The following is a 20,065-nucleotide window of genomic DNA, read 5'->3' as shown; positions in this document are numbered from 1 at the left end:
TGAAGAGATGTTATATCTCCTCTCATCATCTGTTTTATTACACTAAGCAAGCCAAGCTGTCTTGGCCCTTAGTAAGAAATGCCCTCTTCTCCCCCATTGTCCCTGAACTTAGTCCAAGAAAAATGTGGTTGCTCTGTACCATGGAGACCAGAACTGTACAAAGTATTCCAGAAGAGATGCAACTACAGCCTCATTGGTCACATGCCTAGTACACCGAGAAATTTTCTTTTCCCCTCTTCAATAACCAGTGATATGCCATTTAACAGCAAATACTGTTGCTATTAATCTCTACATGAGTGACCTCTTTGCTCATTTTTGGGCTGTTCCATTTTCATTGCAAATCAATTCTGTGCTGCTCAAGGTCATCCAGCTTGCCTCTCCAATACTCTGATTTTCCCATTCATGAGCAATGAACTTCAGCATTGTGCGTGCTGCAAAAACCACTAAAATGCTACTCTGCAGATTGTTCTCTGGTCTCTAAAATATAAAATAAAAAAAATAAAACTGACTACGAGATTACCTTTTAGAAACCTTTTAGGATTAGCAAGCTGTCCCTGGCTGGATAGTCGCTTCTGCATTACATGACACTGCCTGACCTTTGACTGTCATGTACCATCCAAGGACAAGGGATGGTTTCCTTCATGACACTGGGTGAGATGCTCCTCTGAAGTCCAATTGCATCTGTTAGACAGCACTTCCTTCCATTCCAGCCTATCCTTCAGTCTGGAATGAGTTTCTTTGATAAAGAGATGTGGAGTTTTATTCCTAAATTCCTGCATGCTTAACCACCTTTTTTGCTGACGAGTGCCCTGTAAGCATTCTAGGTCAGACTCAGGAGTGTCAAGGTGCCCTGGCCACTCTCCTGCCATTGATGCTATAGGCTGCCAGCCATTCATCATCTCCCCGTGAGCCCTGGCTCACCCTACCGCAATCCAGAGATGCAATCCAGCTAAATTACACTGACACTGAATCTGCTCCTCGCTCCCCTTCTATTCCTATTGCATGTAAAGCAGACCTGCTTTCAGAAATGACTCTTGGTGCCTTATGGTCTGCAGTGCCCATCTTTTGGCAGTGACAGTGGAGCAGTCTGAAGGCAACTGGGCAACTTGCTCACCTTGGGTCTGTGTCTAAGCACACCTGGGCCATGGTGGGATCCCATTTTGCAGGGCTTGCTGGTCCCCCTGCGATGCCCCACGCTGGCTCTGCCAGGGCAGTGTGAAGCAAGCATCCAAAGGAGTCCTGGCCAGGGTGATGCTTCACATCAAAGTGGGAAAAGAGCTTGGGTGGAGTGATCCCATGAGCCAAAAACTTGCTGTCAGGTCAGTACCTAGTGCCCTTGTGAGGACTTTGGTGAACTCCTGCCACACTGACTGGCACGGTTTTGGAAGCAGCCTCCCTGGTAATAGGCGACTCTGCCCTGAGCAAAACTGAAAAGCTGATACTTCCCTTGCCCGGTAGTGTCCAGGTGGGCAAAAAACTCTTTCAGAGTTAACAGAAGGCAGTGACAGCTGGTTATTTCAGGTCCTCCTTCTTGGTGTGACTCACACCAAATGGGAATGTACTGAAAGGCCCCAGTACTAGGGATAGAAGGAAAAATATTAATGAGAGAAAACCTCCTAGGAGCAAGCTATTAATTTTCTGACTTCTTTCCACTTCGGTTTCTACACATTTTTTATAGATTTATACACGGTCCATAATCACAGGAAAATAATCATTAACAAATACAGTGTAATTTCATTTAATATTCCAAGTTTTCCATTGGAATATTAAATGAATAGGATGTACAAAGTGCTCGGACATGCACACTTACATCTTCAGACATGATCTGGGAGAAACATAGAAGCAATAATAATAATAACAAAAAACTCTAATGGAGCTCAGCAAATTTAATTCTGAAGCTGAGGACACAATGTAGAAGGGTACTGGTAAGGGACATTAGCTATCCTAGCAGTAATCCCAGCTTATTGATTTTTCGTGAAGGATCCATTTGTTTTTGAGCTCTCTGTCAGAGGATGGTGTTTAATTCTGCAGTAAGCATGCAGCAGGAGCATGTGTTATGTTTCACAGATAATGCAAAACAAAGCAATTTGTTCACCCTCCTGCTTTGACTGGAAGGCATTGCATTTTCTAGGACAACAAAAAAGGACTGCTATGCAAGCTTTCTAAGATGTTCAATAATCATAAAAATAGAGAGAAAACCTAATCTTTGAAGAATAAAAGAACTCTTTTCTCATAGCTTTTCCAGGTTTTTGATGTGATCAAAAGCAGTTAATTTACTGCACACAGCACAGGATACTGCCTATTGGGGATTTTGTTTAACATGAGTTTCATCAAAGAGCTAAATTAAGGAAAAATCCAAACTATTCCAACTGAAATTCCAGATCCAGATCTACTCCTCAGAAACACCACTGCTGTTAATATTGAAGTTGGAGGGAGACGACCCACCTTGCATTGGTCAGCACTGACTCCGATTTATTAATCAATCAATCACCTTTTATAACAGTGTTAATCAAGTTCATGCATATTGCAAAATCTGAGCTCACAATAGGCCAGAGATAACATACCAACTCCTCCTTATGTTTCCAATACCAAGATTTGGGTTCTCAAAATTATTCTTGCTTTCCCAAAACAGTCAAAGATAGAACATCCACTTGTTATGAGAAAGCTGCCTGAGAACTCTGATGCGCAAGGCTCTCAAGGCCTTCATGTTTGCCACTTTTACCTGTAGTTAAAAATAACCTGAGAACCTCTGCTGTTTACAGAAGCAGGCTGTGAGAACCTGCTCCTCACAGCTGCCTTCTAAGCCATCTCTGAAAAAATCTCCAACAGTTAAAGCTAAATACAAGTACTTTAGCAGCAGTTAAGCTTCTCATTTATCTTATGCATAATTTTGCAAATATCGATTGTGAGCGATACTATGAGTAAAGACCAGGTAAAGAGCACCTTACATTAGCCACCTTTTGTAAACAATCTAACAAAATCATGTTAACAGTTTCGGGATTAGCTTACCAAAAAAATGGCCTTGAAAATCCCTCTAAACACCAAACTGAGACCATAATCTCAGGACTAGGAGGGTGTGTACTGGGCCATAATTAGTGTGTGACACGTTTTATTTGAATTCTGACTAAACATAAGCATAACCAAATAGACAAAGGTGGCTGTAAAATTATAATAGGATAAATATATTCAAGCAGTGAAAATCAAGACAAACAGTTTAATTCAGTTTTATACTAATGACATAGAAAATGTCACAGAAAATTGAACTGGCAAAAAAAAATAAAAAGAAGTTGTAAACATCATTCAATACAAAGAAAAATGGTAGGATTACCAGAGGTCAGAAGCAGTGGCAGGTAAGAAAAACAATTTTTCACTTTAAAGAATGTAAGTGGAGAAAAAGGTGCAAGCCATAAACTCTATTTGATGGCACACACGGACTCTGAAAGGAACTGGTGCCAAGAGACTGAATAGAACAAAGATAAAAAATCATGACATTAATTTGAAATGTAACACAGTGGCACAGCATGAAGGGTGACTTATGCCTGTACAGAGATCTTCCCCAGGCACAGAGATGCTCTCCCCATACCAAGGGGACACCCACTACTACAAATCACCACCAAGGGGACACCACATCACCATAAACCACCATCTCCCGGGGAACCATGGGCACAGGTACGGCTTCTCCTCATTGGCAGGGATGTGTGAGCATGTTCTCCACCTTCCTATGGGTGCAGAACAGGGTTATCTTCAGAAAAAAGCGATGTTTGTGGGTGCAAGCAGCTCTTCTGGAAACTGAAGATGGGTATTCTCAAGACAACAGGCACAGTTAGGTTTATACTGCATGGGTGTGATATCAGTATTGACAAAAATTGCAGAAGTAGCTACATACCCCATCTGTGGAGATGCCAAACCCCTGCCATCCTGGTCTACAGTGCTGGTATGCACAGGCCAGGCATTTCAGCTGCCCACCTCCATCAGCAATGCAGGCTTATGAGGAGAAAGCACTGGGGAGAGCCCTCACACACTCTGGCAGAAAGACCTTGCTCTATAGTATAAAAAACTCTTGAGCATTTCCTGAACATCAGACAGTACTTTTAAAGTACCAGACCCACAGACTGTTTAGTTTGCACTGCTGGTTTTTAGCACAGCTCTCCTAGCCACCTTGTCCATCTTTGCCCCGGAAGACTAGACCTGGACTGCAGCAGCAGTAAGCTCACAGCCATGCAATACTCCTAATTTCAGCAGCTGCTATTACAAGCGTTGTCTCTGCTTTTAATCTATTCCTTAATGCATCTGGAAAATGTACCTGAACCAGCACTGAGCAAGCACTGTCAGCACACAAAGTTGCTGCTAAGGTGAGAAAACAGTGTTTATTTTCACATACTTCTGACAGAGATAAATTATATGTATAGGGAGCAGAGTGTCCCATTTCTGCTGCCTTACATTATCTTCTCTGAGTTGGTCTTTTTGCTCTCTCTTCAGAGCTAAATAATGCCAATTTTTCTGTATCAACTCATGCATATGCAAAAAGAGGTGGCAGGCCTGAATAAGAACATGACTGATGCACTCAGGTTCTTTCCTAACCATCAGCAGAAGATAAGCACACAAGACCTTGTCTGCACCATGCCTGCTTAGAGGAGAGGCGGCTCAGAGATGAATACACACATGAAAGTACAATGCACATTTTGAAATAAGATCTCATTTCCAATCAGGCACAAAAGTTCTACCTCATCTGTAAAAAACAGCAATTGCTTTGTGCTTGGTTTAGGTTCCCACACCAACAGAGCATTACCAATTTTTTGTAGAGAAAGCAAAGTTTTCAGCAGCCTATTTCTATCACTAGTGGCCTCTTCAGCATGCAACACAAAACACACAGAGCAGTCAGACTACTAGTTCTCATGATGCCCAGGTTCTTTCAGGATTTTTTTTTGTTTAAAGTTTATTGGGCAGACCTTGGTGTGAGATATATTTTTGCAGTCCCAAGGTGTTTTATTTTACCCTGCTCTACAACAGTGGAAAAATTAGCCTCATGCTTTCTAAGTTGTTTCCCCAAGTTTCAGGGTTTTTTATTATTATAATTATAATTTTTCCTTGCTCAAAGACAAAATTATTTCTCAAACAACCTGTAATTCTGCAAACACTGAATCCCAGGTCTCACAAATGCTGTTAAATGTGTCACTCACAATGTTGTCAGGAGTTGCAAGAAATGAAAGAAAAGATGACCTCCATGTAATAACTTCTGAGCTACATCTACATTAAGTGGTAAAATGAGGCAGAGATTGATCAGATACGGTGTGACTCATTCAGACACAACTATTACCCTGTAGAACAGAGTGGCCACAACAAATTGCACATTAGAAAGAGCCCAGGGCCTGTGCTAGCTCCAAACTAGCCATGCTAAAAATGTGATGGGTGCAAACAATCTTGTGCCTATGCCTTGACTTACATACATGACATTGAAAAGTCTCTGCTGACAATTCTGGATACATAGATTCCTTATTAGAGGGTCTGATCCTGCAAGAGCGTGCCTTTAAGCTCCATGGTTGGACAACAACAGTGCCAAGAATCAGGAACACAAAATGAGACAATATAGTGCCCGATTCCTACAGTCTAAGGAAAAGTTTATTACTGTTTTTCACAAAACATGACCTAAGTACAAGATCAGGACAAAAATATTGATTGAAAGGAAGCATTTTTATAGCTGCCAAGATCAGAAGTATTATTTAAAAAAAAACAGGCTTCTTCAGGTTGGGAAAGGGACCTGGAAAATAAGTTTAATCTGCCACAAAACACCAGTTTGTACAATTAAGCTATATTTCTGAACAAAAACTATTAAAATTAAAAAAAAAAAACCTGTTATTACAGGTGACAGAAAAATTGGCTGTTTGATTCTGCTGAAAATGATCTAACAAGAAGATACACTAATTCCATGTACCTAAAAGCTATTTTTAGCTTTCAGTGCTACAGATGAGTTGCAAAATCTGACCCTGTGTTGTTACAGGCTCAGACTTTCTCTAATTAAGCTCTGACTAGTTATCAAACTGACAATTGAGGAAAACAGAACTGAATTTTTCTTGGTATTACAAGAGATAGGAAATATGACTTTTTTTTTTTTTTTTGGCATGCCATTTATGTTCAAAATCAGTTCAACATGGAGAGAAATCTGTGGCTTGAAACAGAGATGAGGTTGCAGGCAAAGAATGATCAAGAACCCAAGCCCTGGGCTGGAGGAGGTGTTCAGTTCAGTAGCACAAAGCTCAGCAACATGCTGATTTATTTTATGTAACAGTGCCATTTAGCCAAAAATTTTCAACTAAGATTTATCCTATCAAGTCTAAAAAAATGACAGGAACCCTGCAAGTAATAAAAGATGTGTGTGTAAATATACATGTGTAAGGGCAAACCAAAACCACTCTGCCATGTGTGTCACCTATTTTATTATGAAGACATGCATGGACTTTATTGAGTGCTCAGGGTAAAACAAAAGGCTGTAAATTTAATAAAGATGCATGCATACAAAACACAATTTGCACAGCACCATGACTGTCTTTGGAAATGTGTGGTGTAGGCTGTGAAGGTTATTGAAGCCAGAACCACTGTGCTGAGCAAACAACAGCAGCAGCCTGAGAGCAAACCAGCTTCCCCAGCAGGGAGGAAGGACAATCTTTGATGACCTGTGCTGGGGGCTACAGAGTCAGACACAAACTAAGCTTTGTTAAAAGGAAGTGTGGAGATCCCAAGTGCTCCAGTCATCACTGCCACCTAAGAAGGAAGGCAGGGATGAGAACAGCAACAAGCTTTCTCACACCCACCAGACCAGCGGCTCAGTGTGGTCTGAAGCTGATTTTTGTTCTTTCACCTTCCTGGTTTGGAACCTGGGATTGTTGTTCTGTATTCTGTAGGCATGTAGAGAGGACCTAGGTAAATCTGGCAGGCACAGGGAAAGTGAGCATCCAAATGAAACAGCACAGCAGACAAACCCCTTTGCTCATCACTCTTGGACTGACCATGCAGCCCACCCTGCTGGCAGTGTCCCAGACTGGAAGCTGGAACACCACCTGCTTCTCTAGTGTCTTTTAGAAGTTAATTTTGTGGGATTTTACAATTGATGTGCCTATCTTTGAGGTGAGAAGGTCTCAGGCTGTGAGCAGGTGTTAGGGCACTGGTGGAGCCTGGCCTGGAGGCCAGCACTCCCTTAGGTCATGATGCTGCATCCAGACCCATGGAAATTGCAACTGCATGCACAACCATCTTCACTGAGGACATGCAAAAATCACTGCATAGGTATTACAACCCAACACAAGGAAGGTCTGCTGTGGAAAGATGCAACCTAATGTGTTTCTGGATTACATGCTGAATGGAAGGAGGAGTCTAGGAAACCTGGGAGCCCAAAGATGGACTGAGCTGACAAAAGAAAACCTATTAAAGGACACATTCCCAGTGTTAGGGTAGACAGGCTGGCAATTGTCATGCAAACCTGCCTAAGAAGCGTAACCTGACAGGTGACACTGATGCCGAAATTATTTTTGATAATAACACCACCCATAACACAGCCCTGGTGATGCCTGAACCACCAGACCCAGAGAGACATTGTAAAAAGTTAGGAAAATCTGGGGTAGTCCTGATAAGAACATCAAAAACTCTGAGGGGATTAAATAGCCTGATTTTTTGGATAAGATTAAAAGCTAAATATGGACATCATTGCTTGACTAAGCAAAAAGCAAAGAAGCATGAAAGCACACTGCAAATATTTAAGGGAGATATACACCCACAACAAAATGAAGAGACTTCTTTATCATAAATCAATAAGAAGTATAAGTGCAGGCAACGGTATGGCATTAAAAACAAAAGGAAATGAAAACCTATTATGAAAGAAAAAATGTCTTTCAACAGTGATTTATTAGTCCATGGTTAAATATTCTGTATGTGCTTGTTATATTTAAAAATTATACTAGATGATCAAGTAATGAATTTACAATACAGAAAATTCTTGTCCTAAAGGAAAGTTGACTGAATCACTTCACATCAGAATTCTAGGTTTGTCTGCATTAGACATTACTGGGGAAAAAAAAAGGCCTAAATTTAGATTCAGTAATCTTAAAACAATCAGTATCATCTGATCCAGAGATGTAAGTAGTCTACAGCAGTTACAGCTGCTGCAACAAACAAGGCAAAGATTTATTATGTAAGTAATTAAACACCCATTATACACAATGCATTGTGTTCCCTGGCTTGCCAAGAATGACAATAACACATTGAAGAGTGCTAAGGCTGAAAGAGACTCTGCAACCCAAACTCAGCTAGAACGGTACAAGAGCAGGATTGTGCTGCCAGGCTTTGCAAGGTGCTGACACACAGTCAAATAAATAGTATTGGAGGAGCACAGAACATGAAGTTGTGCCTTCGAGCCTCTCCCTACACAAGGCTGTGAAGACACGCAATCCTTGTTTTGACTTAAAAGACAACTTGCAACCAACACCTGCTGTGATGGATTTTCACAAGTTCCTCAGTGCAGCTGGAGGTCTAGCATGTTTCAATGCACCATACCACTTTTGGTATTTGCTTCTGACAGACTTCCAGAGGAAGCAGACTGACTTCCTACTCTTCTCCAACACAGTTGGTACACTTAAATTAAGCTGCGCACCTTCATCTTCTGTAGAAAATCTAGAGCAGAGGCTGCTCAACAGGAATAGGGCCTGGGAATAACTGGCTATTTCCTCTTCCCTTGTGGCCATGGTAGTAAGTCAGACTTACTACCTCGTTGCCACACTGAAGAACCAGAAGAAGTTAATTAACACTTCGTTGCAGCATTGCAATAGAATTAAACTTTTTATAGAATCAAGCATAGCCTCTCTCTTCTCCCGAAAAATCTTTTATTTTAACTAAACTTTTAGGAAACACCCTCCAGGTTTACCAAAGCAAGTTCTTCATGTTACGAACATTTCACATGACAAAATTCTTCAACTGTTGCTGAAGTGGAAGCAAAGGACAGAAGATGGATTTACAGAGACAGCATTACATCCTCAAGTCAATGGTCTAAAACTGTCCTGCTTTTCAAACAAACAGCTCATGTGATCGACAGGTTAATAATGAGTGCTGTTAAAAAAGTCTGACAGTACAAACTCACTTCATGTTCATGCATACTGATGTGCTGTTTAGGATTAGTTAACAGGGGAGAATGGTTGCATTTACCCTCCTCTTTAGTGCAGACAAAAAGAGGATCACAAGTCTACCAGCAGCACTGACTGGGTGTTTATGTTGGCTCACTTTGCTACTGCATTGGCCATCTCCTCTTCTGGTGTCTTCTTAATGGTCAACTCCAAGCAGACAAATGAGCTATGAGGCCTTTCTATGTCTTCTAACAGAAACTGAATTAAAGCTGTGACTGGTTTGTCTCTTCTACAGTGTCAAAACACCAGCTCCAGGATATTTATATTTTCTGCTTATTTGCACAGACATGGGAAGCAAAGACATTGAACAGGGTGGTCTTTGCCTCCTCCCAGGTTATGCTCATTATGGCACATAAAATGTACCCCTCCATTTCATGCACTACGATTTTTGGTGTTGGATCCATCCTAACTTTCTGCTACCTACACATATGTAATGTTAAATAAAAATACTGTTTTACTCCATGAGAAAGCTGTCCAACACACCTGGTAAGTAGAATTATGGATTTTAATACTGGCAAGCTCTAAAAAAAACCCTAAGTATTAAATCTTTTTAAAAACTCACTGATTTACTCAGAGTAGTTTTAATAAACAATACCTTAAATATCTTCTATCCATTTTCTAACCAAAATTAATTCTAAAAGTTCCTAGACTACCAGGAATCATTGATTTGCTTCCCTAATTAAAACAACTACGTAAGAGTTTCCCAAGTTTGGGAACAGGTTTAATTTCTTACTTGTCCAATAGAACAATTTTGCTGCAATCTGTATCACGAACTCTGGCTCACTGGAAATCTGATTTTCTTGTACTCTGTATTTTTGTTTAACAGAGATTTCTTGACTATAACTGACATTTGAAGAACAGGGAAAAGATTAGCTTTCATACTGAATTTTTTTATGCATCTGGGTATATTACGACTAAAATGTGATTATAAACCAGGAAGCAATACAGGCATGCGAACTGGTTTCAGCTAGGCTGGAGTTAATTTCTTCTCAGTAGCTGTTACAGTGAGGATATGGAAAGAGAATGGTGTTGGAAACACACAGATTTAGGTTTTTGCTAAGCCATGTTTATCCTAAGTCAAAAACTCTTTTTTTCTCTCCTAGTCTTATGCTGGGAAGGAGCTGGGACAGATGACCCAAACTGACCAAAGGGATATTCCACACCACAGAACATCACTTTTTGTTTACTGTTTATTATCATCAATATTACTGTATTTTACTTTATTTTCAATTATTAAACTGTTCCTATGTCAACATACAAGTTTTACTTCAATCCTCCTCCCCATTCCACCAGGCTGGAGAGAGGAGGGGCATGAGTGAGTGGCTGTGCGGTGCTTAATTTCCTTCTGGGATTACACCACAACAGCATGAAAGCAAACAGGGCAGATGATTTACTGTGAATCTTCACACATGCCCTCACTTAGTCAAATACAGTGGCAAGATCATGGCCAGTTGCTATGATACCATGGCTCCCTTCATTCAATTAAAATACTGAAGTCACTGTTCTACCAGTACACACACTTTCCAACAACTGCAACGTTCCTGTGACTCTAATCTGCCACTCTTACATGCTATGATCTCATTGCTAATATGAATGTGTGCTTCTTGCAATTTGCATTTTCCAATTTACTTCTGCTGCATTTTGCAAGAAATCATCGTCATACTGAATGAGGCTTGTGAGTCTCTGATTGTTTTTGTCTAACATGGGTAAGTAACCCTCTTGTACTGCATATGATGATCTTCCCCTGTTGGTGTCTTTTGTTCCTCTAACTTACCTGGAAATAAGTGGAAATTTCCTCTCGGTCACTAATTTCCTCAGGAATTCTTTAAATAGGTAAGTTCTGACTGCAGGAAATGCAATTCTGCAAAATCTAAAGCCGTCCTTATTGAACCTAAATCCCTCTAAGTTTTGCTAGAATCAATTATTTGAGACAGGACAGGATACTGGATTTGAAAATAAAACATTTGTGTTTGTACAGTCCTTTGAAGGTGACAAGTGCTTAATTTCCTCGTTCTTGGCCACCACCACGAGTTTGGTAAATTCTCATCCAGTGAATAGCACATGACTGGAGTTAAGATGTAGCATTTTCAGCGGGAATTGGACATTAGCAGGACTACTGCTATGTTAAGACAGATCAATGACAACATCCTGCGAAGAAGCCACACTTTAACTGAGCTGTCAGCAAATCAAGGACAGAGGAGAGCAAATGGCCAGTTCTCCCTCATGCTGTTCAAACAACAAAACTGCCAGGCACACATGCTTGCAGCTGAGAAAACACAGGCATTAAGGTCTATTTTCCTTTCTGATTAAAACAATTGTTTTATCAGTTGAAGTCTGACAGCTTCCAGGAGCTTGTGTGTGTTTATATGGTCCCACTGCTTCTGCTATCTTCCTTGCAAGAAGGTCTGTATTTCCCTGGCCATAACTCAATTCCTCATTCACACTCCCAATCAACTCTTTTCACTTTTGAAATATATTCAAACCCAGTCCTCAAGTTCATAGCCAGTTTTTCCAAAAGAGGCTGATCTAGCAAAATGATCTTTTGTCTTGCTTTCCACTTGATCCATACCTGCCCTCCCTCCTTTCCTGGACAAAGTCTTCCTTATTTCAAGTCCACTTCCTTTTTAAAATCTCCCATTCCTTTTCCTCTTTTCCTTCTGAAATATGCCACCATGACTCTTGGGTTACCCAAATCCTTCCTTCTCGTCATTGCCTTGTTAAAAATGTTTCCCTATTGCCATTCACCCTCTTGAGTCCAAGTGAAACTGTATTCATGTGACTGCAAAGAAAAGGTGACAGGTGAATACCTTCCTAATAAGGAGGGAAGGCTCCTTCTTTCATGGTGTGCATGGACCAGTTTGATACTGTTAGTCACAGCCTCTCTGACCTTCAGTTTTGCAAATTTTCCTTTTGTTTTCAAGAATATTTGCTTGTCTGGGGCTTCACCTACCTCTCCCACCATGGCATTTTGGTGTTTCTGCGGCCTTTCTCTCTGTGGACTTGACTCTTCTACTATGTGTGTTTGCCTTACCCACAAAAACCTTTATTTCTGAACTTGGACTGTATTTTACTGTCCTCCTTTGTCTTTGCTGCTGCCACTGTTTCATTGCCATTCCTGGACAATCCTGTATCAGTCCTTCCCTCTAGTACCTGCAGCATCCTCTGATGCCAAGCTGGCAGGTGATTCCTCTTCTCCCTGAAACCTCTGAATTTTGAATGCCTTTAAAAATTAAGACACAAAACAGGGAGACTCCCAATGAAGTTTAAAATTTAGAGAGTCACGTAGCAGAAGAATTGAGACCAATCTTAGTGTCTGAGACAAGAGTAAACATGGAAGGTCAATCAGACCTTCAGAAGACCTGCCAAGGGAAGGACTACATTAGGACCACAGCCTAGGGGACACCGGGGGACAATGCAGTCTGGGACAACTGACTGTGAAGTGCTGGGCCATGTCAGGTTTGGCTGCTCTGGCTGCAGCCCCCAGGCTGCCTGTGATTCATGTGCTGCATTCAGCTGGTGCATCTCACACTTGAAAACCTGCAAGTTTTCCCACCCTGGAGCAAAAGAGACTGGGCGGACAAGACTTGGGAGTCAGTCAGTAAAGATTTAGGGTTTTGGAAGGTGTGACAGGATGCTGAAAGCAGAAAAAGCTCTTGGGTTTGGTGCAAATGTCAGCATTTTAATTTAATATTTTAATTAGAAACTTTGGCTGTCCCTGGAGCAGCCAATGCTGCCTGTGAAACTGACCATCCAGACATGCCTTCTGAATCCAAGAATACCCTTTCCTATTGCCAAGCTGACTCTCACTTTTGGTTTTTTTTGTATCCCTCACTATCTTTTGTTCTGCTCTGAGCACTGGGAGAACTAGAATTTGCCAGCCTAACACACTGCTTTGCTTTTCTACCATGCCACCTTCCTTTCTTCATCGAACTTTGCTGAAGGACAGGTTAGGTCCTGTGAATTAAGCAGCAGGTTGAGGATTGCTGGACTCTCAGGAGCCCTTATTAAATGGAAAGCATTCCTCCTCCCCATATAAAATTACTCTGAGATACTCCATGTCTCAAGATACACCAAGAAGTAATATCTCTTTTTAACATGCTGTCATCTTCTGTTGGTGTTTAAAAATTTTAACATCTTCCAAAATAAAAAAAAAATAATTTTGCATAGATAATCTCTTAAATTTCCTGCTTATGTAAAGTCGGAGAAGTAACGTTAAAGACTTTGAGCAAGCCTTATCTAATTAGAACCTCGGACTTCTCTCCTGAAAGATGAGCCTCTGGGAGATAATTTTATGAAGATAGTATGCCTTGAGCAAAACACAGAAAATAGTTTTCTGTCAAAATTTAAGAAAATTGAAGTTTCATCATATAGATTGTTAACTGTTTTGCACATGGGTTGTATTTATAAAAAGTCAGGCAACCAAAACTGAAATCAGAGAAAGTAGCAGAAGAATTGACAAAAGATCACAATTAAGTTCTCCTTTCTTCATTGTGAAATCTATTTCATGTTCAATCACTTTATTAACCAAGACATGCCAGGCCACTCCATGCCCTTTCTTTTGTACTCCCAGCAATTTACTGGGATTCCTTCTGTGGATTATCTAATAGCAGGGAAAGTATAGATGCACCATTATCACTCCTGTTGTCACATGAGATATATTACATGGAGTTTGAGGCAGAGTATTTTGTCCCGGATACAGAAATGAATTATCTGTCCATTCTGTGAAACAACTGACATGCTAAACCAGATGTACAGCAGCAGACTCCTGCACTATCCAGGCTGGCTTCAGTTTAGAATTAATCATTCCTTAGGATCTTTATGGATCTGTATTCCCACTGGTGAGTCTTTTTATGATCGTGTTAACTCCTAAGGGCATTTATTTATTGACTTATTTAAAAAAACCCTTAAGCCTTCTGCTGCACTACTTGTGCAGACAAGTGTAGTAAAACACAGGGAACCAGTCACTTAATTCAGAGTGATAGCAATGAATACAAGTTCAGGATCAGCTTCTTATTTTTCGCATTTTCATTTTCTGATTGCTCTTCCAATTTTGTTTGTTTTCTTCGGAGCTTAACAGGCAAGTATTAAACAGTTTAAGCCTAGAATTTGAGCAAACTTTGACTGGTCAATATTCTTTGCATGGGAAAGTGAATTTTATTGTGGTGTCTTAGCCCTCTTCGTGACTATGCTCTCTTTTCGATCATAGGTGTGGTGACCTGTATACAGAGAGTTTAGCAGAAAGCTATTCCCTGTAAAATTTCACATATGGATCCAAACTCAAAGTTCCTCCCTCCTCCATTCCCTTAATTTTTTATGGCTCCCTTATCCAAAAAACTTGATTTTTAAACAAGCCAAAACTACTTACGATTTAACACCTTGATATTTTGATGCATAAGCTTGTCCTGGGACAAATGCTCTTATGTGCTCCTGTTTAATACCACATGTGTATGTATGTAAAAAAGATGTACATGTATCCTTACACCTTGACAGACATGCATGTTTATACAAGTACATATACATATGTTCCTAGTTTTTTTGGTAGTCTTTGTTTCCAATAATGATTTTAGTCGAAATTCCAAAGTATGGATTTCATTTAGGATTAATCAAGCAATTAGTACAGCAATAGGAATTTATTGTTATGAATGTATAACAAATATGTGCCTTTTACAATAAACTTAAAATAATGTTTCTAATTAGCAAATGGAATCCAACATTTTCTAGCTGTCTCATTAAAATTAAATTAGATGCACAGTTGGGAATTTTAATTCCAAACATTCACCTTTACTGTTGAAACATGTTCCTGAATGAGTTCCTAGACTATTACACAAAATGCCCATGCAATTGAAGTTGTAAAACATGGGATTGAATCTTGTTAACATCCCTTTCCAGAATTATGACATTGAAAGAACTTCAGAAGGAAAAAGGGGATAATATAAATTTATCCTCCTCTGCTTCATAGATTTCTACGATGTTTGTTGTGACATGTGCGACAACAAAAAAAAAACCCAAACCCCACAAACAAACAAACAAACAAAAAACCTACCACCCTAGAATACCTCAGTTCCTTCTATAATACAATTTAATATTTCTAAGGCAATTCAAGAAAAGGATTAAAAAATATTAAGAAATAATGGCTTTAGGTGATAACGGTAGGGAAGAGTTTCAAAAAAATCTGCAGCCACATGAGGCTCATGCCTAACAGCCGTCTAGGTCTTGCTCCAGACCATTTCTGCTCTATATCTGTGAGCCTTAAAGAAAAGGGCGATTTTTAAAGAGGTTCAAGGGAAACAATTCTCTATGTGGATACCCAGACCAAGCCAACAAACCTGGGGCTTTGAAAGTGAAGTGTTGAGTGTAGTGACCAGCTTTGCACACCTACCTCCTCCTGCAACCAGCACACAGGAGGAGGGACTTTTTCCAGAGGCCAGCAGTGGGAAGTGGGACACACACAACTCACTAACAACCGCCTGGAGTCAGGTCCACCTGGAGCTCCCATTCCAGGGAATGCTATACTTCGTGAGGAAAGAGCAGATCTGAGACAGGCAGCAGCATACTGAACCTGTTCTGTGCCTTCAAAACTCCCATCACTGCTCCCCTCCCAGCCTTCTGAGTCCCTCAGACCCACAGAGGGGAGAGCAGAGGCAGAGGTGCCAAAACACAGAAGATGAGGGTGAGGAGGAAGAAGGTGGAGGGAGACAGGGGAGACAGCCTTGACAAGCAAAAGTTCCTAAATGCTGCAATTAGATTCTCAGACTTTATTATACAGATTTTCCTCCCCTGTCCCTATCTTATATTGGGAGAGTTAAATATTTAAACATATCCATATAGTTTTCAACCTTACACTATTAAAGACCATCCTCATCTTTTTTGGTCTAATTTTCCAGAATCAGTCCAAGTTCTAATCCCATTGAGCCCTTTTATCCTACATGGGGTGTTTACCTCCTATTGCCTTCACAAAGGCAAATGGATACAAGTGGTGCAAGTCTAATTTATGTCTTCTCTAGAAAAATAATCCCCTTTAATTTCTCTAAATAGTACTGAAATGTGCAATTAACAGAAAAACACCAGTATACGAAGATATTGAAGGATGTTTCTGCTAGAAGGATGTTTCTCTGGTGCCTTATTTGTGCCTCATGTAGAGTGCTGACCTAAGTAAAAGCTTGATCTGCATCAAATGTAGTGAACTTCACTGACTTCCTTGAAGATTTATTAATGAGAGGCCAAAGAGTCGGGCTGCAAGGCTGCTTGGCTGCATGAGTAACTGTGAGAAATTCGCCCAGTCATTCTGGCATGATGCACAGAAGATGGAGCTGATCAATAAATTGCAAATCCCTTATTTTCTCTGGAAAATTATCAGAGTCTGGTATACAAATAAACAACTGCCACACACATCCATACTCCAAATAAAAGAAAAAGCAAAGAAATTAAGAGATTTGTGCATATCTTGTGCACCATGTTCCAAGAAAGGCCCCAGAAGTAGCCCTTTGTTGGAGAAGGTTACGAAGGGAAGGAAAAAAGGCAATGTAGTAAAGCTCCTTAATTTAATCTCATAGAAAATACCATATGCTTTTGCATGCTTCATTAATGCTCCCTGGTTTACCAACTAGAAACACACAGCAAGTCCAACCTTCAGGGGTCAGCAGTGCTCAGGATATCTCTGAACTGCACTCCAGGCACTGTGGGGTCTATGGAATAAGGGCTGACTCTGCTCAGAATTAATCCTGCACTTTTAGGTTGTATGGCTTGGAATCTGAAGAGCAGCAAACTGAAAATCAGCCCCCATCTCACAAATACCACCAATCATCAGGGATCTTCTCTGAAATAAAGCAGTGTTTCATTCAGAGGGTGCACTTAGAGATTATTCTTGTAAATAGATTTGCTAGATTGCAAATTCTCAGTTTACTCCCTAGTTTTGAAATTAGATAAATACAGTAGCCTTTTCTGAGCTTTCTAGTGCAGAGAGTCCTGTGTCTTATGAGTGATAACATTCATTTTTGGAAAGCCTCATACTATCAGACTATCTGTATACTCTCTGGAATAAAACTTGCTAAATGCAGCACAGTTTCTGTGGCTGTGCTGAAATACAAACGGTATAAAGAAAGGCGGCTGCTTCACTCTCATTTTTATGCCCAGTGGTCTTTCATAGACTGTTCTGCCTGAATTTGAGTTTTAGTAGATTATCTTCAAATTAGAGCTCAGGATGTACTTACAATTTAATGCCTTATTCCACTAGAAGCCTAACAATTTAAATGCAAGGGAGCAAAATCTTTATAGATTTGCTCTGTCTTGACAATGTGCTGCTTATGGACTCTTTTTAGCACACACAGGCATACATGCATGCAAAGCCAAGAGGTGGAAGTGAAATGACTCAAACAATGAATCTTTCCTGTTACAATGTTATTGCTATTCCAGGCTTTCTTATTCTTTTTAAAGGACAGCGGATTGAATAAAAAGGGAATAAGAAGTGTGATGGATAGGAAAATATAATGATGACAGTATAATAAATTATTGCTTACCATTTCCTGAGTGTTTGCAAAATCTGCCTCTTTGGAGCTACACTGCACCAAAAGCATTATATTATTAATCAGGGCAATACAAAGGAATACATATTTGTATCAAAATCTACTTAAGTGTACTGATCATTCCTGCTCCCTAAAAGCAAAATCAAAATAAAAACAAAAAAAAAGAGGAGATTTTAATCTCATTGAAACAGTACATGATACACTACTAATACTTCTGCATACACAGAGGTACATTGATATCTGATTAAAAATACAGTCTGAGCCTTAGCACACTGTCTTACATGCAGACTTTCATTGAATACATGATAAACTACTCTTTATCTGAGAATCACAGCCATAACCCCTCAAGGTATTTTTATTTGACCTCGAATGAACATGAAAAAGGGGTTCACAGAGCAGCCATTTCTTTGCTATTTCTGCAGCATCTCTCAAGGCAGTGGCAGTGCAGCTTTAGTGTAGAAAGTGTTAGTGCTTCTGAAACATGTAATTAGAGTAAATCTTGAACTGAACTTGACTTTATTTTATATTTAATGACACGATCTCAAAAATACTTTGATCTGCATTAATGCAGTTGCTGGAATAAAATTACTTTCAGTCATTTAGTGTTTTGATCCCACATTTAGCTACACTATCTAGTCTTCAAGAACTGATGGTCTTTTACATTGCAAGCTGTCTCTTACCCCTATTACCCCTAGGAGACTTACCACTAGAGAGTAACATATCTTGAATCCAGGTTTAGCCACAAAGTAGTCATCAGATTTGAAGGTTATCTTTATGTGATTTGTCCTTGATGTTATTCTTGGAGGTACTTCCTTGTGTCCACACCACCGTCCTCGAATAACTGTGCTGGTCTCTGACACATCTTCCACTTCCACAAAGTCATACCTGAAAAAGAGTATGAAGAATTAGTTTCTGCTGAGTCTGGTTACAGAAGGTGCTTGCAAATTGACAGGAGCACAGCTGGAGACACAAAGACATCTGTCCCCTGTTCTCGACTCCAAAACATCTGACTAAATATTACAAATGGTGCGCCACTAAATACACTAAGCTGCTAGCTACTGCCTGAGTGCTCAAATGACTGATTTCAGTGCTCCTGGAACATGACAGTATTTGCTACCACGTTAAAACAGCAATAAGAGGCACTTGCATGTGCTCAGTATACAGTAAGCATACACATTGCGTTTCATGTGTTGGGTAAATAACTTAGAGACCTGATAAAATATTATTTAAGGCAAGCTGCCCAACCTGAGCAGCTGCAAGCACTTGTGCACTTTGTGGTGGTCACCCAACTCCCTGCAGCAGCAGCAGCCACAGGAGTCTGCTCTGTTGGTCAGAGGGCTAGAGAGGGGCAGCCACTGTGCTAGGAGCAAAGGGAGGTGCTGGAGGGACACAGGGCAGCGCATGATACTGAAAGGTGCTTTTTAGGACCTCCCTTGTAGGTGGCACATTGCTCCTGCAGCTGGTTTGGAAAGATTTATGTCTAGCTTTCAAGCAGGAAAGCATGCTGCTGCTCTGTGTGCTGCAGTGGGAAGTTTATGTGCATGCTGTCACCAGGGAAAATCAACAGCACATCTTGTTCTGTGAAAAGTCACATCTTGGCCAGGCACCCCTGCCACAGCAGTGGTTCCTGACCCCAAAGAGGGCACTGCCAGGAGCAGAAGGCACCAAACCCCAGGGATGAAGGGACACAGTGGCAGCATTCACTGCTCCAGTCCGTGCATTTGCCTGCTTGGGTATAAATGAATATAAATAAGTAAATACATAAACAAGTATAATTATTGAGCTGGAGAATAAAGGGGACAGAGAATGAAATTCTGCTTTTACTGAATCTATGACAAAATATCTGTCAATATCTTAGGAGGCAGAATTAGGCCCCACACATTGCTGCCAGAGAGGCAGAGGTGATGACAAGAGGGGCAGCTTGAGTGCCATCCTCACAGTACAGCTAAGCCTTAAAACCCTGGAGGTCTTTACCAGGAATGTTTTCTATTATCAAAGCATCTGCTCCATCCAAAGAAAAAGTTCAGGACTGTTGAGTGATTCTTGCTAGCAATGCACTGCTTCCCACCCCCAAGTCTGTGAGGCAAGCACCCTCCTCCCTGCCCAATTGTGGGAGCTGAATAGCTCTGTAAATAACAGACCTGCTTTTCTTTTTCTGCTGAGAGCCCAAGAGATAAAAACCACAAGTACTATGTGGTTTGAGAATATCAGCTCTGCTACTTTTATATTCACCAATGCCAAATGGCACAGAACAGAAAATAACAGATCCACTATGACCACTTAAATCTGCCCAAACTCTTCTGAAATATTCTTTTTTTGAAGCACACCAAAATTTAGTTCCAGGTAGAAGTAAACTTGTCGCAATCTCCCACTCCC

At 40.5% G+C, this 20,065-nt stretch overlaps 1 protein-coding gene across 4 annotated transcripts in view; it reads right to left on the bottom strand.

Annotated features, from left to right (window-relative positions):
- Window positions 1–20,065, bottom strand: part of PDGFD (platelet derived growth factor D) — a 142,194-nt gene that overhangs the window by 37,004 nt on the left and 85,125 nt on the right. For 2 of the 4 annotated variants that reach the window (XM_064718434.1, XM_064718427.1), the window contains exons 3-4: window positions 18,394–18,574; window positions 17,684–17,725 (exon numbers count right to left, since the gene is read on the bottom strand). In XM_064718434.1, the coding sequence (XP_064574504.1) occupies window positions 17,684–17,725; window positions 18,394–18,574 (223 nt within the window). The remainder of the gene's footprint in view (window positions 1–17,683; window positions 17,726–18,393; window positions 18,575–20,065) is intronic. The other 2 variants (XM_064718446.1, XM_064718438.1) reach the window with 1 other exon arrangement.

Source organism: Zonotrichia leucophrys, chromosome 1 (genome assembly GCF_028769735.1).
Source record: "Zonotrichia leucophrys gambelii isolate GWCS_2022_RI chromosome 1, RI_Zleu_2.0, whole genome shotgun sequence".
NCBI classification, from domain to species: domain Eukaryota; kingdom Metazoa; phylum Chordata; class Aves; order Passeriformes; family Passerellidae; genus Zonotrichia; species Zonotrichia leucophrys.
Note: the sequence above shows the minus strand (reverse complement) of the source record. Positions and strands in the feature narration are given on the sequence as shown.